The 18,406-nt window shown below is 37.0% G+C and overlaps 2 protein-coding genes across 8 annotated transcripts in view; one reads left to right on the forward strand and one right to left on the reverse strand.

Annotated features, from left to right (window-relative positions):
- Positions 1–2,737: 2,737 nt before the first annotated feature.
- The window catches only part of LOC121674672, a 300,378-nt gene continuing 284,709 nt past the window's right edge, over positions 2,738–18,406 (reverse strand). For all 7 annotated transcript variants that reach the window (XR_006019763.1, XR_006019759.1, XR_006019760.1 and 4 more), the window contains 2 exons: positions 8,131–9,331; positions 2,738–7,795 (listed from right to left, as the gene is read on the reverse strand). The gene's annotated coding sequence lies outside the window, so the exon portion shown is untranslated. The remainder of the gene's footprint in view (positions 7,796–8,130; positions 9,332–18,406) is intronic.
- Positions 5,730–12,241, forward strand: PRL (prolactin). The gene is made up of 5 exons (XM_042049180.1): positions 5,730–6,090; positions 7,599–7,780; positions 8,170–8,277; positions 9,706–9,885; positions 11,759–12,241. The coding sequence occupies exons 1-5, from the start codon at positions 6,063–6,065 to the stop codon at positions 11,948–11,950; spliced, it is 690 nt and encodes a 229-aa protein (XP_041905114.1). The 5' UTR covers positions 5,730–6,062; the 3' UTR covers positions 11,951–12,241.

Consider the following 18,406-nt stretch of genomic DNA (forward strand, 5'->3'; position numbering starts at 1 on the left):
GTTCTATTTCTCCTGTTCCCCACTTACTGGCAGGAAAATTTCAGCCTTCTGATGGTAATTTTACTGTTTCTTACTTTTTATTAGAAATGTGCTACACAAATATAACACTTAAACCAATACCAATAATTACCCAGCCCACTAGTAAATTCCACTTTGGTATGCCTACCCTAAGTAAAATCTTGCAACTCATTCTACTTTGTTCTGAAGAATGATTAGCTGAAATCTGGATCTTATGGAAAATAACCTGATTGTAGCATATTGTAGCTATGATTGTAGCTGAACATTGTCAAGGGAAACAAATCATACATAAAAGCTAATGTGTGGGAAAACAAGCAAAAAACATAGAAACTATTTAAAACACAAGGTCTTCAGTCTTTGGAGCTATGGTGCTCAGTGTGCTTCAGAGTCAAGCATACTTCTTGAGACTAAGAGCTAAAACACTAAACATCACTAAAAAGTGATGTTTTTATAGCAGTATCTTAAAGTGTGCTTAAAGTGTACTTCTTCATTTGGACTGGGCTGTATCTCACAGCTTTGGCAATTAGGCCAACTATGGCACAGCATGTTATTCCACCATCCCAGAAGCAGAACAAGACTCAAACTGGGTAGACAGAAGAAGCTGTCACAACTACTCAAAATCTCAACTACACAGCAATGGTCCCAGTAATCCATTCTAAAGATTTTTTGGAGGGTGGAGATTCCCCTTTGTCTTCACTTTCAAAATCACTAGTTTTCACCTCTGGTAAAGGAAAATTGGATTTAAGGTATTGGATAAATAATACCTTATAAATAAACCACATGACATTAAACGCTGAACCAGCATGGGCTAAGTCTGCCATTTCACATTTATACCAAAAGTTTTGTAGTGCTCTGTCCTAGCAGATGTCAGATCCTTATCATCCGACCTCCAAGGGTCAGATAAATCTGGTATCAAGTATCAGGCCGGGATAAGTACTGTAACGTGGTCTCTCAATAATTCAGCTGAAGTGCCATAATGCAGTTATGCGTGATCCAGATCAAATTCATACTGCCAAGTTATTTGATAATACACTGATACAGCATTGGGGAGCACTGAGCCACAGGCTTCAAACAACTTCAAGTATCAGGACCAATATATATTAGTCAGCTTTTACTCCATTCTTTGCAAAGTCCCCTGGGTTTTTGCTATCATTAGCTGGAATTCTACTTGGGATTCACACTTAATATTTCATGGTGTACTTAGATGTATGTCATCATAGTGGCAGTGTTGATAAATTATTTTTAAAACATGTTCTGCCATTTCATTTTTATTTCTACTTCTGAAATTTAATGAAACCACACTGGTATGTGAATTAAAAGTAAACTGAAAATCTCCCAAAGATTTCCACCTTTTTTTTCTCCGTATGGAGTTATTTTCCTTATGTTCTTATCTGTTTTTTACCAGCCTGCATGCAGAGAGCACACTAAGAAAGGATTAAATCCCCATTTTGCTGGTTTTGCTGAGACAAACATTTGGAAAGAATGTTTTTAAAATTCTCATGTTCCCTATATGATGAAGATGGGAGAAGAAAGAGCCCTTGTTTAACAGACTCCTAGAAGATCACTTAAATTTTGCACAAAAGTTTCATGGACATTATAGGGAGTAATCATGAAAGACAAAACATTTTTCATTTAAAACTATCTATCTAGATTGAAACAAAATATTCTGTTTATGTTCCTCTTCCAAATTTATTTTCCACAAGTTTGGATGGGGCTTTGAGCAACCTGGTCTAGTGAAAGGTGCCTCTCTCCGTGGCAGGGGGTTGGAACAAGATGAACTTTAAGGTCCCCTCCAACCCAAACCATTATATGGTTTTATGATCTTATGAAAATTTAAAGTGCTCTGAGGATTTGGTTTTGATCCAGATAAAACTGTTTTTCAACTTTTCAAAGCCAACCACTAAGTAAAGTTGACAGGATAACTTAGCAACTATTTTATAAAAGAAAGACAAGACCCCCAGGTCCTTCTCCACAGAGCTGCTTTCCACAATATCCACTGCTTTCCCTTGATCTATCCAGGTAGTTTGCTCATCACAGAAAGAAATTAGGTTGGCCAAGCATGATTTACCTTTAGTGTATCCATGCTGACTACTCCTGATCACCTTCTTGTCCTCCATGTGGACAAAGATGGCCCCCAGAATGGGGTACTCCATCACCTTTCCAGGGATTGAGGTGAGGCTGACTGTATGGTAGTTCCCTGGGTCCTCTTACCTTGTCCTTTTTGGAAACCAGAGTGACGTTTTTTTGCAGTCCTCAGGCACCTTTCCTGAGTGCCACCAACTTTCAAAGGTGATTGTGAGCAGGCTTGCTATGGTGTCCACCAATTCTCTCAGCCCTTGTGGATAAATCCTATCAGGGCCCATGGACTTGTGGACATCACGTTTGCCTGGTTGTTCTCTAACCCAATCATCCTTGACCAAGGGAAAACCTTCCTTCCAACACTCCTCTACCCTGGGCTCCCAGGTCAGAGATTCCTGAAGGCTGGTCATGTCCCAATGCAAAGGCAGCATTCAGCAATTCTGCCTTCTCTGCATCCTCTGTTACCAGGGTGTCCCTTCCGTTTGGTAACAGGCCCACATAATCCTTAGCTTTCCTTCTGTTATTCATGTATTTGAAAAAGCCCTTCGTGTTCTTCTTGACATCCTTTGCCAGATTTAATTCCAGAGGGGCCTTGGCCTTCCTTGTATATCTCATTGCATGTGCAAAACAAGAACACAAGAACACACAAATCCTTTTTTTTATTATTGTGTATCCAAAGAGTCAATCATTTAGATCACATACAGGAATATTTTTCTGAACATTCAGCTTTGCATGATCTGCACTTGGGAGTCATCTTTCAAAAACATAACAAAAATTTGGCATTTCAAACTTCTGCATCAACTAATGTTCTATAATTAAAGACAGATACTTCCAAGTAAGTAAAAATCAAAATCAAGTGATATTACCAGTCTTCAATTAAACTACTTAAGTAGTTTAAGTAAGGAGCTAGTCTATTAGAAAAGATTTTTCATTCTTCTGCATTAGCCATCAATTAGACACAAGACTTAGCATATCTCAAAAACTTTAAATAAAGTAAAATGAAATAGGAATATTCGATCTTCAGTACTGATCAATAGGTCCTAATCAAGATGCCACAGTCTAATTTATGGTTTTCAACCTGATATGAGATGGAAAGATAAGGTTAGTGAAAAATGAGCACTAAATATTGTTATCTGTAATATCGATACATTGCACGTTAATGCCTATGAAGCATGAATAATGAGCTAAAGGCTATACAATAAAGTCTGCCTATAGTAAGTCCTGCTTTTGTTATATTGTTTACACTGGGTGGTAAAAACTACTCATTTTATTTCCAGGAAAGATCTTGAAGATAAAAGGAATGTGATAATTTTTTTTATATATGCTGCTAATCACAGCCCTGCTTTGTAGATCCTCAAGTTGTTCCAGAGGCTTTTCCCTCAGTACTGATAACTCTCCGGCTATTTACAGTGCTGTCTTGAGCTATTGTTAAAATTAGATGGCTACTGGGGGCTAGGATGAACTTCCTTTCCATGGTTCAGAGAATAATCAGAGACAATGGGATGCCAAGTTTCATACTACTTCTTCCATATACTTCTATAAAGCCAGGTCCCTTTCAAAAGGCAGAAGGAAGCATTTTCAGCTACTTTCAAGTTTTTATTCAACTTTTAAATAGAACCAAATCCCTAATTTATAAAAGAAAATTAGTATTTTAATATATTTATTTCTGGTTATTATAACTTTTCCTCTCTTTTCTTTCTCTCACCTTTGTTTTTCTTTTTTGGTACTAGTAAGAAATTATGTTCTTCACCTAAAGTGCAGGTCTGAGAATCAGGAAGTTTTTTTTTTTTTCCCCCAAGACTTCCTGTGCAGATACAAATAAACTTAACCTCTGTGTCAGTTCTCACACCTGGCAAAAGAACTTCACCTTTATACTTATCTACTTTATGGAGAGTGTCTTCTCTCCTGCCTATGATTCTTGATTGCTGACAATTTTAATCCATTCATGTTCGTAGAGTATTTGAGGATGAAAGGTGCAAGAGAAAATTAAAGTATATTATTTTGTGGTAGAATGTTTTAATTAAAATGTCATGCAATTGTTTCAAATAAACCACTCTCCTGTGATCTACGTTTAAGGTGCTTGTCTACATTTACACAGCAAAAGACATGTTCTTCTCCAAGCTAGGTCATATGAGGATATTGACTTCAGCTGATGCCGTCAGGCCTCAGAGAGGTCTCCTTCTCCAAAAATGGAAAAGACAGCCTTGGGAGTTTACCTGCTGCCTTTGTTATCTAGTCCCGACTATTAATTAACTGTGTGCCTTATTTTGGCCCCACTACCAAACCCTCAGAATGCCAAGAAAAGGAGACTAGTAAATGAAAGAGCAAGAGGTGGGTTGAACTGTTCATCTAATTCACAGGACTCTTCTAATGTGAGATACCAGGATTTTTCAGTCTCACCTGTAATCTTATTGGGGCAGGTTTTCAAATGAAGCTGAATTAAATCAAGCTCATAAGCCACTAAATCAGTTTAGGAGAAAACTGCTTTTTCTAGAGCTTTTGCTCTGGCCCCATTCTAGTATTACTGCCTTCATCAAATTGCCACTTTTCCTGCTGCAGACAACAACTGCTTTGTTTACTCAGCAGAACTTCAATTTCCAATAACAGTGCAGCCTCTAAGCAGAACAAACTGTTCTAGAAAACATCCTAGAACTTAGCAAAGGTAGAGCTCCTGTTACCAGCTCTGATTTATTGCCTAAGCATCTTGTTTCCCAAGGAATGCCTTCCCTAAATGCCTTACTTTTCTTCTCCCTTGTTCAGAATCCTGTCCACAGTTATGAAACAATGAAGGATTCTGAGTTGTATGTATATCCGTTCTACAGGTATGGAACAAATTGTCTAAAGGCAAGAAAATTCGTTAACACTGTATACCTTATTCATTATGACCATCTAATTTGGAAAGTTTCTTCATGGGTAAATGGACCTGAGAAACAGATGAAAGGTTATATATTTGCTAACATATTCATGCAGATGAGCCTCACACAAGGAGAAACCAGGGCCAACCTGCTGAGGCTGGTTTGTAGGTTACCACAGACGCATCAGATTTGAGAACAAACCTCACTGCTGACGACAGCACATGTTTTGCATGTGGTGGAAATGCCCATCTTTTACGCAGAGGGTTTTTGAATATAGAAAATAATTTCATGGGTTTGTAGAGGTGGGGTTTGTTTCTTTTTAGATAATGCTAACTTATTCATGAGACATTTCAGATTAAGCAGTAAACATATAACTCCTACTTCTTCAATTCTTCTAAATTATTACTTTTTCAATATAAAAACTCAGCCTATTTCTCTAAACGTCTCTCAGACTGAGGATCAGTTATACCGAGATTTGTACTGTGCAATATATTTTTTAACCTACCAGAAATGTCATATCTATAATTTTACAGATAGTGACCTGTCTTTCCAGGAGCCTGCATTCCTTTTATGCTGGATAAATTTCTGTACAATTTATGCTATTTCTCTCAATGGGGACATTGCAAACCACTGTTTGCCTCCCACAAATAGCCAGAATTTTAACATAAGTAAGCTTAGGTGGCTGAAGAAACAAGAAAGGATGAGAAGAGTATTGTGGGTAATGGGAACAGCACGCTAGAAATGTTGAGAATACCTGTCTCAGAACTGGAGATTTCTAGGATCAATGGCATTTTTTACCTCATTCAGGGCAAAATATTGACACATTCTTCATTCAATCAAACTTGGGATCCCATAGCTCAACTTACTAATGAAATTCCCTCTCACAGTTAAAAGGAAAAAAAAAAAAAAAAAAGGACCAAAAAAATACTGAATATGAATGTGGAAGAAAGGCAATTTGATGTTTGTAATTATCGAGGCAAACTCCACGACCTGCTGAATGTATGCAAAATGGACCCTGGGTGGTGTATATAAAAGTGGTATGTGCAGAGAATAACAGCAAGTATTGAGGTTTCTTTCTGGTAAAGCAAGTCATCATACAGGATCCCTACCATGAGCACCAAGGGGGCTTCACTGAAAGGTAAGACTTTTGACATTCACCTGCTGATAAATTTTATATTTCTTTCCATTTTGATTGAACTAGGAGGCAGCTGAAATGTAACAGATCTAGAAACTGAGGTCTTCCAGCCCCCTAGTTTTCCAGATAGGGTGAAACCTGAAGAAAGGAACTTGATTCCTTTTGTCTTCTAAGAGTACCTTTGCATTGGGCAGTGTCACAGAAAATTGGCTTGAGGGATGTCACACCTTCATGTGAAAGTTTGGATCTGGACAGGTTTGCTACACCACTCAGAAGGCTATGACTGGAAGTCATTATCCACAAGTCTAGAGGTGATGTATTAATGTTCAAATTAATGTTTTCCTAATGGTTGTCAACTTTCCAAGCCAACAAGTCTCAGGTTTTCTTATTCATAGAGTTATTCCTCAGAGTACTTTCCTAACTGCAGCGTGCAGCATGTACCTTGGCCATGGGGGAGAAGGAAGGCTTACTTCAATATTGTGTAAATCCACATTTTTTTAATGTAGAGCTAGAAAGAAACATCACATTATATCATTATGGATAGTTTTGTTGATTTATGAAATACACTTAATTTAGCATTATAAATAAGTCTAGTGAACCAATATAGGTAACGGGTCAGTTTCCAGAAGTAAAGTCTCAGAACAAGTACATTCATTTACCAAATATTCTCTTTTAATTATTTTCCATTGTTTTTTTCTGTCTATTTTATTTCACTGAATAAAAAACTTAACTCTGTTAAGTTAATATGGAAAGTTTTAAACAGATGAGGCTTTGTGCTTTAGATAAGGAGAAGTTCTTTATATCAGTTTCAGAAGCTCAGGGAGAAAAGACAAAAACTATCACTGATTTCTTAGAAGTAGGAAATTTAGGGTTAAACTGTAACGAGCAAAGAAGCACAGCTGCTGGAAATCTTTTGAAAAAACTCCCAGGACTATCACAACCTTAAGAGTGACCTAACCCCACTCTCTCACAAAAATTAATTTTAACTCCAAATGTTTTCAAAGAAGAAAAGGACCTCTGGGAGGAGAAGTAAAAAAAAAAAAAAAAAAAAAAAAAAAAAAAGGAAAGAAAGAAAGAAAGGAAGGAAAAAAAATAAAAAGACCAATCTATTTTCCAAACTTATGTATCTGTGCAAATATAATTATGTATCTGTATTTGCACTGTGAAGAAGTTTGATTTGATTTTTCATCTTTTTATCACTATGGTATAAATTCAGACACACAGTAAAATACTTCAGAATACACTGTACATGCAGCACAGGTTACCTTGTCTCCTCAAACTCTGTAACAGGCTCTGCTATAGCATCAGGATGACAGAGGGGAGAAAGGATGAGAGAATTACAGAATTACAGTGTGTCCGTTCTCCACTGCTGTTCAGCAGCCAGCACAGGGGGTACTCTGAGCTGTATGACAGCACAGCCCAAATCACCCAGCACCTGGCTCTGACAGCCACTTCTAAATGCACCTGCAAGTCAATGTGAGCCTATTTTGCTGTGTTTTAAACTGGAACAGGTTTGTTGCTGGTGGTCCTTCTGGTGTCCCACATGCTTCTGACAAAGGAAGGAGTGACCTCTTTGCCAATCTGCCCCAATGGATCTGTCAATTGCCAACTTTCCCTTGAGGAACTTTTTGACCGAGCAGTTAAACTTTCACACTACATCCACTTCCTCTCTTCGGAAATGTTCAATGAATTTGTAAGTACTCTTTTCCTGAGAGCAAGAAAATATAAAACACCAATTTAATACTTTTAATCACAAACATATGTTAACATACAATAAGTAAACAGATATGACTGCTGCACAGACAGTGATAGTCCCGATGGTGACCAAATCTGTATAGTCCTGAATGTTGCTAAGATCCCCAGCACCTCTATTAAAAGATACCATTTTCCCATCACTCTTTATCTGTGGAACATATGTTTTTGCTGGGTGCCAGTTCCACTCTAGAGACTCACCAGAAACTTTTGACCATTAAAGCATAAAAGAAGTGATAAAAGCTATGGAACAACAATTAGCTAGCACAGTGTTTGAGCAGAAGCTCTTACCTTTCTGTCTCAATAATGCCTGTTCGTGCTGATCTGCAGGATGAACGCTACGCCCAGGGCCGGGGTTTCGTTGCAAAAGCTGTCAATAGCTGCCACACTGCATCTTTAACCACTCCTGAAGATAAGGAGCAGGCTCAGCAGATTCATGTAAGTCTCATTTCTAGGGTCATTCAGTGTAAGACAGAACAGGGGAAGGCAGGGAAGGAGGGTTATGGAACAATTAGGCAGCAGTCAGAGTGAGAGGGAGATCAGCTCTATCAGAATAAAAAAGCCCGGAAGAGGAAAGCACCAAAAAGCCAAAGTTGATTTAACATTTGCTGATACTAAGTTGCAAACCATACAGCATATATAAGTACCAGTGACTTTCATCATACCTTCCATTTCCTGTATGGTACATGTAATCACTGCATCTTATTTCCAACTAAAATACTACCTCATGGAGCAATGCCAGGTACCATGCTTGTGCAGTGCTGAGAACACTACAACTTTTAAACATTATTTTAAAACATCTTATAAACAATTAATATATTTACAAACATAAAAACACATCGCTGTATGTAGACAGAGATAAATAGTTTTCCAGTAACTCAAAACACTGGCATTACTAAAAAAGCATTGAAAATATATTCTTGCTGTTACCAGTAGGCAAAAGTGGTCACATCATCATTCAAATACAAAGACTCTAGTGTGAAAATCTGCAAAATATCTGTAAAGAGAAACACACTACATACATACATCATTTGTAATAATCATAAACTTCAGTGAAGATGAAGATAATCTTGTTCAGCCTATGCTCACAGATACAATTTGAAAATTCTCAGGAGAGAAAAATATCAGAGTGGTATAAATGGGGCTGTTCCAGAGTGAAATCTCTATCAGTTTCATGGTGGTGGTGGTATCTTCTGAATCCCACAGTATTGCCAGCTTCTCTGTGTGTCATTCAGATGTTCTATTGGGAGCAATATAGAATTCACAGCCCTGGGTTGTGCATCTAGCAAAGAAGAAAAGGTTTAATACTGCCACTACCTTAAACCATAAGGTTTATGAATTCCTACGGACCACAAGAAAGGACAATTTTTAAAACCAGAGAGCTACTGCTGGAAGCACTACTGTTCAAAGGGGAGGACAGATGAATTATGTAGAAGCAATAAAAGCTATTTAGTGGTTTCCCAGAATGTGCACCTTCCAGTCAGTACTAAACCTAAAAAAAAAAAAAAAAAAATAAAAATGATCAGTGGATTTTAAAATGTTCATCAAAAATCAGGTAAGGAGTTCTGGGTGTGCTTTCACAGAGATGAGACATAGTTATGCTTGCTAGTTCTTAATGTTGAGAGTATTCGATTATATTTTCCGCTGCAATACGGCTTGTGCAAATATTGTAGAACATGATGACACCAATGACAAACTTCAAAAATGCAATTGCATAGAGCTATCTAAGACTAGGCTATAGGGCACATACAGTGATAGGTCCTGGAATAAGTTCCTAAATCACAGTGTCTGAGGACACTGCTCTAAACATGTTACCAGAATTTAGCTTTCTTCTTTTAACTGCCTTTCCTTACTATGGATGAGCAGCATGAAGACCTACTGAATTTAATATTGGGAGTTCTGCGCTCCTGGAATGATCCCCTGATCCATCTGGCCTCTGAAGTACAAAGAATCAAAGAAGCTCCAGAAACCATTCTCTGGAAGGCTGTGGAGATTGAAGAACAAAACAAACGACTTCTAGAAGGAATGGAGAAAATCGTTGGGCGGGTAAGTATTAGGTCCTTAACACCCTTCCAGCCTATTGCTTTAAGGAAGACACATACACTGATAGGCTCTCCCTGCCTGGAATATGAAAGGAAACAGTAGATGTGAAGATAAAAAAGGGAGACAAAATAGTCGAGTTTGAGAACTTTTCAGCTTTCTTCTTTCAGCTTTCTTTTCTTCTGCTATCTTGCAATTTCTAAAGAGACAATGTGATATGATTGTCAGAGAATAATCCATCATACTCCCAGTCATGCTTCAGGGGAGGGTGTAATCATCAGGACTGGCTGTGGTCACTCTATCTTTGGGTATTTTCAATTTGCAATCCTGATTGTTTAACAAGGCATCTCCATTTTTTCCATATGCACATATATATATGTGTGTGTTTTAGCATATTTATATTTATCTGTATACAAATAGGTATTATGCATAGTTTTTGGAAACAGATACTATGTTTAAAACAGCTCTGGGAGTCTGGGCTATTGCAAAGATGTGGCATACAGCAAAGTAAACCTGATATCTTTCATTTCTCTTTTCACACCACACTGATTCCTCTGGACTCTGTGTCAGACTTGGTTCCCCCTATATTTGTAAGTTTAGACAACAAGGCTGTTGTTTCACAAAACCCATACTTGAATAGCTCTTGTTACCAGTAATTGATTGAAAGCTTTCCTGAATAAAACCAGCTCTTGCTTGTTTATTTTTAAAGGGGCCTCTGTTAGTGGCTGAATTTATCATTCTGTCAGTGAGTTAGATGTTGACAAGAGGTTCTGACTTCACTGCTCTGAGCAGCTGAACAGCATGAAGAGTGCCACCATCATTGTATCCACCACTTTCCGCTAGATTGCTCATGGTCTCTCTTTCAGTGAGGTGTCTCTTCACTCAGAAACCTTATACCATCCAGGCCACAAATACATTTATCAGTGTAATCAAATACATCTCTATCACACATCCATGTGTAAAAAGGGTGCAGGTGAGGATTCCAGATAAGAGTAAGTTAGGTGCTGCTCCAGTTGCCCTGTCACCACCTTCTCATTCACATTATTTACTGAAAGAGATAAGACTGGCACATTCATTAGTGTCAAACCACATTTTTGAGTCATAGTGGGTCTGGTTTTTTTGCCTTTTGCTTAAACTGGATTATAGCGACACATATTCTCCTATGTGTCTTTACAAAGTACAACTTGTATGAAATAAGGATGGTGCACAAGCGCCAGTAGGCACAGACTTCCTTCTTGCTATGAAAGGTAGATTTATGCGATATGAGAAAATGAATGATTGTCTTCAAACATGGAGAATTAAACCAATCTTCACCACAGATACTAGCTCACTACATGAGTTCCTACATGTAGTTTTCTAACATTAGAGGTCATTGTATCACTCAGCATTTTTTTTACTGGAATCTGAAGCCCAGTACTTCTGAATATGTATTATTGAGAGATTTGTCTGATAAGGGCTGAGACAAATCTGTTGGTTTCACACAAACAACTTCTAAGAACAAGTGTTAACAAAGTTTTGAAGGTGGAGGGAGCCAAAGAGAGATGTCCCTGATGAGTCCATGCAAGAAGGAAGGTTTGATTTCTTTGCAAAGTCAGGTTTCCCTGAATATTGGCTAGCACACTAGTTCTCTTAAAACACTACTGAGACAGTTATGCTTTTTACATGCTTTAGCGAAATAAACCAGAAAATCTGACAAATTCTTTCAAAATCTGAATGAAGATGTGGAACATTGTATGGAATAGTGTGAGGCACAACAGAAAGCACATTAGAAGCCATACAATAGTAACTAGCATTCTTCAAGGACAGCATTTTAAATGCTGCCTTCTACATCCAGTCAGGTTCACTATCATTTACTATTAGTACCATTTTGTGTATTTAGGTTCATTCTGGGGAGGTCGGAAATGACATTTACACTCCATGGGACGGACTTCCATCCCTGCAGCTTGCTGATGAGGACTCCAGACTCTTTGCCTTTTACAACCTGCTGCACTGCCTCCGCCGAGATTCCCACAAAATCGACAACTATCTCAAGGTTCTGAAGTGCCGCCTAATCCATGATAACAATTGTTGAGTACTCGTGGGTCTAATAACATACTGAAATCATTCATTGTGTGTTCTTGATGCTTTGCCACTTTATGAAAAGTCACACTGTGCAGTATCTGTTCCATCAGTAACTTTCAGGCATGTTTGTATGAATTCCGGCTGCAACTATTAGCACCACAGGTGTTGGTGCTTTAAAATATTACCAGCTACTTGTATGACAAGAATACACTTTTCTGTCTAATCTCCTCCCCTAGTAGTATTTCAGTGATTACCAGGTCATGCAGATACAAATAAAAATTATCTTAAATCCAAAAGCACATAACACTGAGTGGTATCAGTGAATAAAAAATAGATGGTATGGTTTATACCTTTAACAGCAGCTTCTCTTTTGGGATCTCAATTTCCAGTTACTGATAACAGGATATCTTACTTGCATCAGTCTTTACACCCTCTCCAAAAAGAGAGGAAACAAAAAAGAGGGACATAAGAAAGCAGATGAATCACCTCTTACACTAAACTACCCTAAAGTGAAAGTATGGTCTGAAATCCAATCTGCTTAGATCAATTATTTTACTCTGTACAAAAAACTGTCAGAGTAGGGAGAGAAAGGTTAAGGAATCCATCCGGGCTAACACAGCCATTGATTCCGCATGCAATTCATGGAGAGAGAAGACACATCCAGAATTTTAAGGACAGAGATACAGATATATCTATGCCTCTACTGACTATTTAGAGAAAAGGCATTTCCAATGGAAAGTTCATTATATTTGAGGTAGCTATTTGAGGGTAAAGGAACCAGCTGGTTTCAGTAGGTCTCAAAAGGAAATGATGGGCATTCACATCATATCATATCATATCATATCATATCTCGTATCGTATCGTATCGTATCATATCATGTCATATCTTCATCTGCTTTTCACATTCCTCCCAAACAATGTGGTGGTTGCGGTTACTTGGAGAACTTTGAAGCCATAAAAGGGCATCAGCTGAGCTGAGGTGTCTTTTGTCCTAAAACCAAAGTGTCTACGTTTACTTTGAGTTGAGTCACAAGGTTTTTAGGGCACTCATTTCAAAACACTATGGTTACATATTGAAAATTTGGAAAGACCAAAACAACTGACTACTTTTGAAAGAATCTGGCTTACAGTCACACAGCAAGTAAGAAGCCAAACTGCAACAAAAGCCGTTGACCATACCTATATATTGCCCTTGTAAGCAATAAATAAACCCAGCCTTGGCTTCATCACACAGTTTTAGCAAACAGGAGCTTAATTTCCAATCAGCTCCTCATGGAGCTGGCTTCCCACTACACAAGCATGCTGCATTGCTCCAGGTTGGAGCCAGCTCAGAGGAAGAGTGAAACACCAGAGATGGGTTTGAGGGCTTAAGACTTTCATTACCATAACAGAATAAGCACAGCCATCATAGGTATTTATGTAAGAGATTAGATAATACCAACTGCCAGAAAGGTCTCCATCTCTATAAGAACGCAATGATACTTGCATTTCTAATTGTGTATATATATAATGGCCTTTTAATCTCTTCATGTTTTCAATTATTGATTGCCTCAGGCTTTATCTGGATAAGTATACACTAAGCCAAATTTTAATCTATAAAAAATCACCTTTACAGTAAGCAAATTCCTTGTAGGACAGTCACAACTGACATATTTCATAAGCTCTGAAATAGCACAAAACCTGGGGCATATGCAACAGCAGTTTAACAACACAGCTGTACAGCATAGTCAAGCAAGAAAATGGATAAAATTTGCCAAGCAAAATGCAAGTGTCCCAACTAGAATTTAAAATGGTTATAATATTCTACTTTTTGTTATAATGCCAATGGAGGAAAAAGAAGCATTTTAAAGGAAAGGAAAAAAAGAAAAAGAAAAAATGTCCTTTGTAATTATCATAAGTGCTTAGAATTACAGTGTGAGTTCTTATTGAAAAGAAAACATGAATAATGGGACTGGTCTGTATTGAGCTGGAAAAACGATTATGTCTCACTGAGCAAACTCCTACCTCAGAATCTCTTTAGAATTCAAAAGCAACTTGATTAATAGGGCAGACATTCATAATTTTACACTTACATGACTAGATCTAAAACAATGACTTTCATTAACTGCTTAAAAATTACAGTGCTAAAACAATTGTTTAAAACTTGCATGCACTGGCTTTATTACAGCCTATTTTAGCACAATTATGAGTTTTTTAATTTCATAAAGAAAGATACAAGAGAATGACAAAAAAGGAATCTAAACAACTGAAAAGCTATCTGTTTCGCAGCTGCTTAGCTAAAGTAGTATTAAAAGTGATCTGGTTAATATTCTGAGTCATCACAGCTGTCACAGAGACAGAGAGACACAGAAGCCCATGAACACATTCAGGGCTACACCTTCCCTGCCCTGCCGTGGACAAACTCTTCAGACTCTGAATGTTCAAGCCACAATGTAGGTCAATTGGAAATTCTATTTCTTTGAGTTGTTAGTAGGAACAATACGTACTTATCTTACTGATAGATAGATATTAGGAAGGACGTCTTTACTGGGAGGGTGGTGAGGCACTGGTACAGGTTGCCCAGAGATGCTGCGAATGCCCCATCCCTGGCGGTGTTCAAGGCCAGGCTGGGCTGTGAGGAGCCTGATCTAGCAAAAAGTGTCCCTGATCACAAGGGAATCAGCTCTGTATTGAAAGATGATCTTCAAGGCCCCTTCCAAACCAGGTTAATTTTATGATTCTATGATTCTAACATTTTGTTAATTAGTCCATATTTGTAAGTCCTGAGCAACTCTTGTCTTTTGTCCAACAAGAAATTACACGGCCAAACTCTTATTTTATATAAAATTGAATTTAAAACAAGCATGTTCTTTCTAAATAAAAGAAGCTGATAACAATAAGTATTTTTTTCCGAGCGTATTAACTTGTGGCTACTTCACAAAATGGCTAGTTTTCTAATTATTTATTCAATGTCCAAATTGGCCATATTTAAAAATCTGTTCATATATTTACTTCTGTTCATTTAAGATTGCATAGTGACAGGAATGGAAAGAAAAGGTCCACTTAGCTGAAATATAGGCTCCTTAGCTGAAATATAGGTTCTGTTCCCTTTTAAAATTATATTCAAGGTTCCATAGATGGCACTAAATTTAAGAAAACACTTTGTGACATGGAATCTAAATGGTATGAAGTTTAAGCCAACTTATTACTGAGAGCATTTATCACTGAACACAACAGAGGAGCAGAGATACACAAAACAGAAATCGACTTGTTATTCAAGACTTGTTTCTAGACTCCAGGATGATAGGTAGCCACTGGAGCAAAAAGAAATAATTTTGAGGATGATTTTAAAGACAATAAGGGAAGATTTTATTGACAGTATATATCATTTGGAATCAGCTGCTTAACTAATAATGTGATAATCTTTCTATCATCCTTTCTATTCCTCTTTTTTATTTGAGATCCTACAAAAAGCCTCTAGTGTTTTAACTATAACTTGGCAATTCATCTGTACAATAGAGTTGACCTTTACAGTATTATTTCAAAGACAATGCACAATTCTAATAAAAAGGGATACACAGTGTAGACACCACACATATCTTCTAAATTTAATTTCTGAACAACAGAAATTCTCTGGGGGCTACATTTTAAATAGAGTCTGCTTATTATTAATGAAATGTATACGGCAACAAATTATGTCAGAAATGTAAACTCAGTAATCATACTTATGTATATATCCATACACTAAAGAAATCTAGTAGTACAACCATGCATGGGAATAACACCACAGGCATACACATTCCCACTGAAACTACTGGGTTTGCTGATCTGTAAAGCTATTAACATATTTGATATTTCTGTCTCAAGCCCTTAATGACTTGTGCCTGCAAATTACTTTGCTACATCTTGAAGACTGATGCTGAGCCTTGGTGTTCAATTCAATTGCAATTTAAGATTGACTACACACAGATTTATTAAGTGCTAAAAAACGTTTTAAAACAACAGTTTTAAAACATAATGATACCTTTTTGAAGTTCTTCATGTTCATATCCATCTTAAGGAATGAAGCTAAATTCAACATCAGTCTCAGAAAACAGTAAGAGTGTCAGCCATGGTTTTCCAACTTTTTTCCTAAAGAACTCAATGACTACCAGATAGCATTTTAACAGTATCTATTATTATTGGGATTTTAAGGCTGTATTTAGATATATCCCCCCACAACTAAATACTTTTTTTTAATTACATTTTTTCATAGTGATTTTTCATTTCCGTTCTTCTATTCAACTGTGGGGAGTAAATGAAAACAGACAAGCAATGGTGCCTAATGTCCTCTGAAATATATCTTTTTTTCCATACAGTGAAAGCAGTACAAACTGTCCTTATTTTTGGAGAAAAAAAGTAAGAATTCAGAGACTTCTCCCATCTGACTTTTGGAACATACAAAAAATGCAAGGCCATTTTGAAGGATACAGAGCCCACCTTCCAATTTACAATTTTAATGTGCATTGAGGAAAGTAAAAAACCATGTTGCTTACATTGTCACTAATGGTTTTTTATGCCCTTTTAATCACCCACTTAAATCCCATGCTAACATTCTTGGGTTTGGGAAGACATGCCTTGGATGAACCCTTTACTGCAAATTCCTATATTTTTGATATTCTCAATATTTTCATTTTTAAAAAAACGATAACAATGAGAGTAGACAAAATTTGTTAAAGAACACTTTTACAACAAATGCTTTGCTAAATTTCATCAAGTCAGCTACCAGAAAGTGCTTTGCCAAACATAAAAATGAACAGTATTTACCGACAATATTTAATAATAGTAGTCCTTCAAAAACAGAATTTTCTTATCAAACATCACCACACTAATTAGGGGAACAGTTTTCCCTTTTTAATAAATGATAGGGTTCATTACACTGAAGAGTTCAGATCACTTATTAATTCACAAGTGACAGTGTGAGTCATCAAAAATGCTAAGAGCACTCACTCCAGCATATCAAAGAAGCCATAAAGCTCATACCATTTGTACCATATACCACATGTTGCAAAGGATTTTGCAAATATTGAATAGATAACACGCATGTGCACTCAGTGAATAGGAATTGATTTGTGCACTAAATTACTAACTCTAAAAATATTCCCATTCACTAATGGAGTATTTTTCTCTATCAAGATGACTACCGCCCTTCAGCTTTCAGTGTCAAATAAGAATACTATATATTTAACAGTATTATCAGAATTACTAGACCAACACTCATCAACTGTTACTGTACATTAAGACAGAAGAAAAAAGGAGCCCTTCCCAACAAGGTCCTGCTCTGTTTATTTATAATTCAAAGAAGACGAAAGTGTGGTACATAACATTAACATGTCTCTCTGCCATTGTTTTCACTCCTTTGCTAAGGTAGAAATAGCTCCTGAAATATATATAGATATTATTGTGCTTACCTTTACTGACTTCATGTTTGAAAACATTGTGCATGGTTTGCAGGATTAGGCCAATAATCACACATGACAATAGGCTCTTTCTTTAGCCAGATGATTGAAATAACAATAATCTTCCCCAGGACCCAGTCTTGGGAGATTTCCAGCCTGATTTCATGGATAAAAATAGTTCATATAGAGCAAAAAACTTTCCAAGCTTTTGATGATTATCCAAGCCTAACTAAAGCCTCAGAGTCTTTTGGATGTTTCAACATCCTGGATCTACAGCACATGTACTGTAACTTAATATGACAAAAGATACTTGAATTGATTGGATTTGCATGGTATCTTCATGAGGCCCATGCAATAGAGACCATGGGTCCTCATGTCAATGCTAATGTAATAAGCAGCTCAGCATTTCTTTAAAGTGTTTTTTGTGTTATTTGCAAGGAATTTGTTCTCTGTGTCCCTGTCGCATCAAAGTGAGAAAATATAAAGGATTCTGTTCTTTATCATCTCGTACTAGAAAATACTTCATGGTGTTAGAAAATACTCTCATAGTCTCTCAAGGGCCATGAGATGGAAGAAAGTGCAATGCACAGACTGAGTTTATTGACAGACAAGCTTTTCATGTATGGCACCATGAAAAATGTAAAGCAAAAGCATCAGAAATGGTTTTCAAGAAGGTTAGGATACCCATTTTTTTTTATTTTCACTTGAGATTCCATCTAAGTGAAAGTAATGTTTAGATGAATATAAGACAAAGAAACTAACACCAAAACAAGTGTTGAAGCTTTTAATACAGTGTTAGATAGTAGGATTGCTTCACAAGATCTTTTTGGTCTGCTACACAATCCTCCTTGTGCATGTCATAACTCAGGAAAAAAAAAAAGCTACATCACTGCTGTGAGGGAAAAAAATTTCCTATGCAATTATTTATACTGTGCACATCACCCTGATATCAAGCCATGCCATAACTGGTATAGCCTTTTTATCAAATGGATTATGAATCCTGTCTTGGTGTAAATTAAGGGTAATATATATTTTATTGTCATGGCATA

This window comes from Corvus kubaryi, unplaced genomic scaffold, assembly GCF_017639235.1.
Source record: "Corvus kubaryi isolate FWS band 111438036 unplaced genomic scaffold, C.kubaryi_AGA036_p1.0 69, whole genome shotgun sequence".
NCBI lineage: Eukaryota > Metazoa > Chordata > Aves > Passeriformes > Corvidae > Corvus > Corvus kubaryi.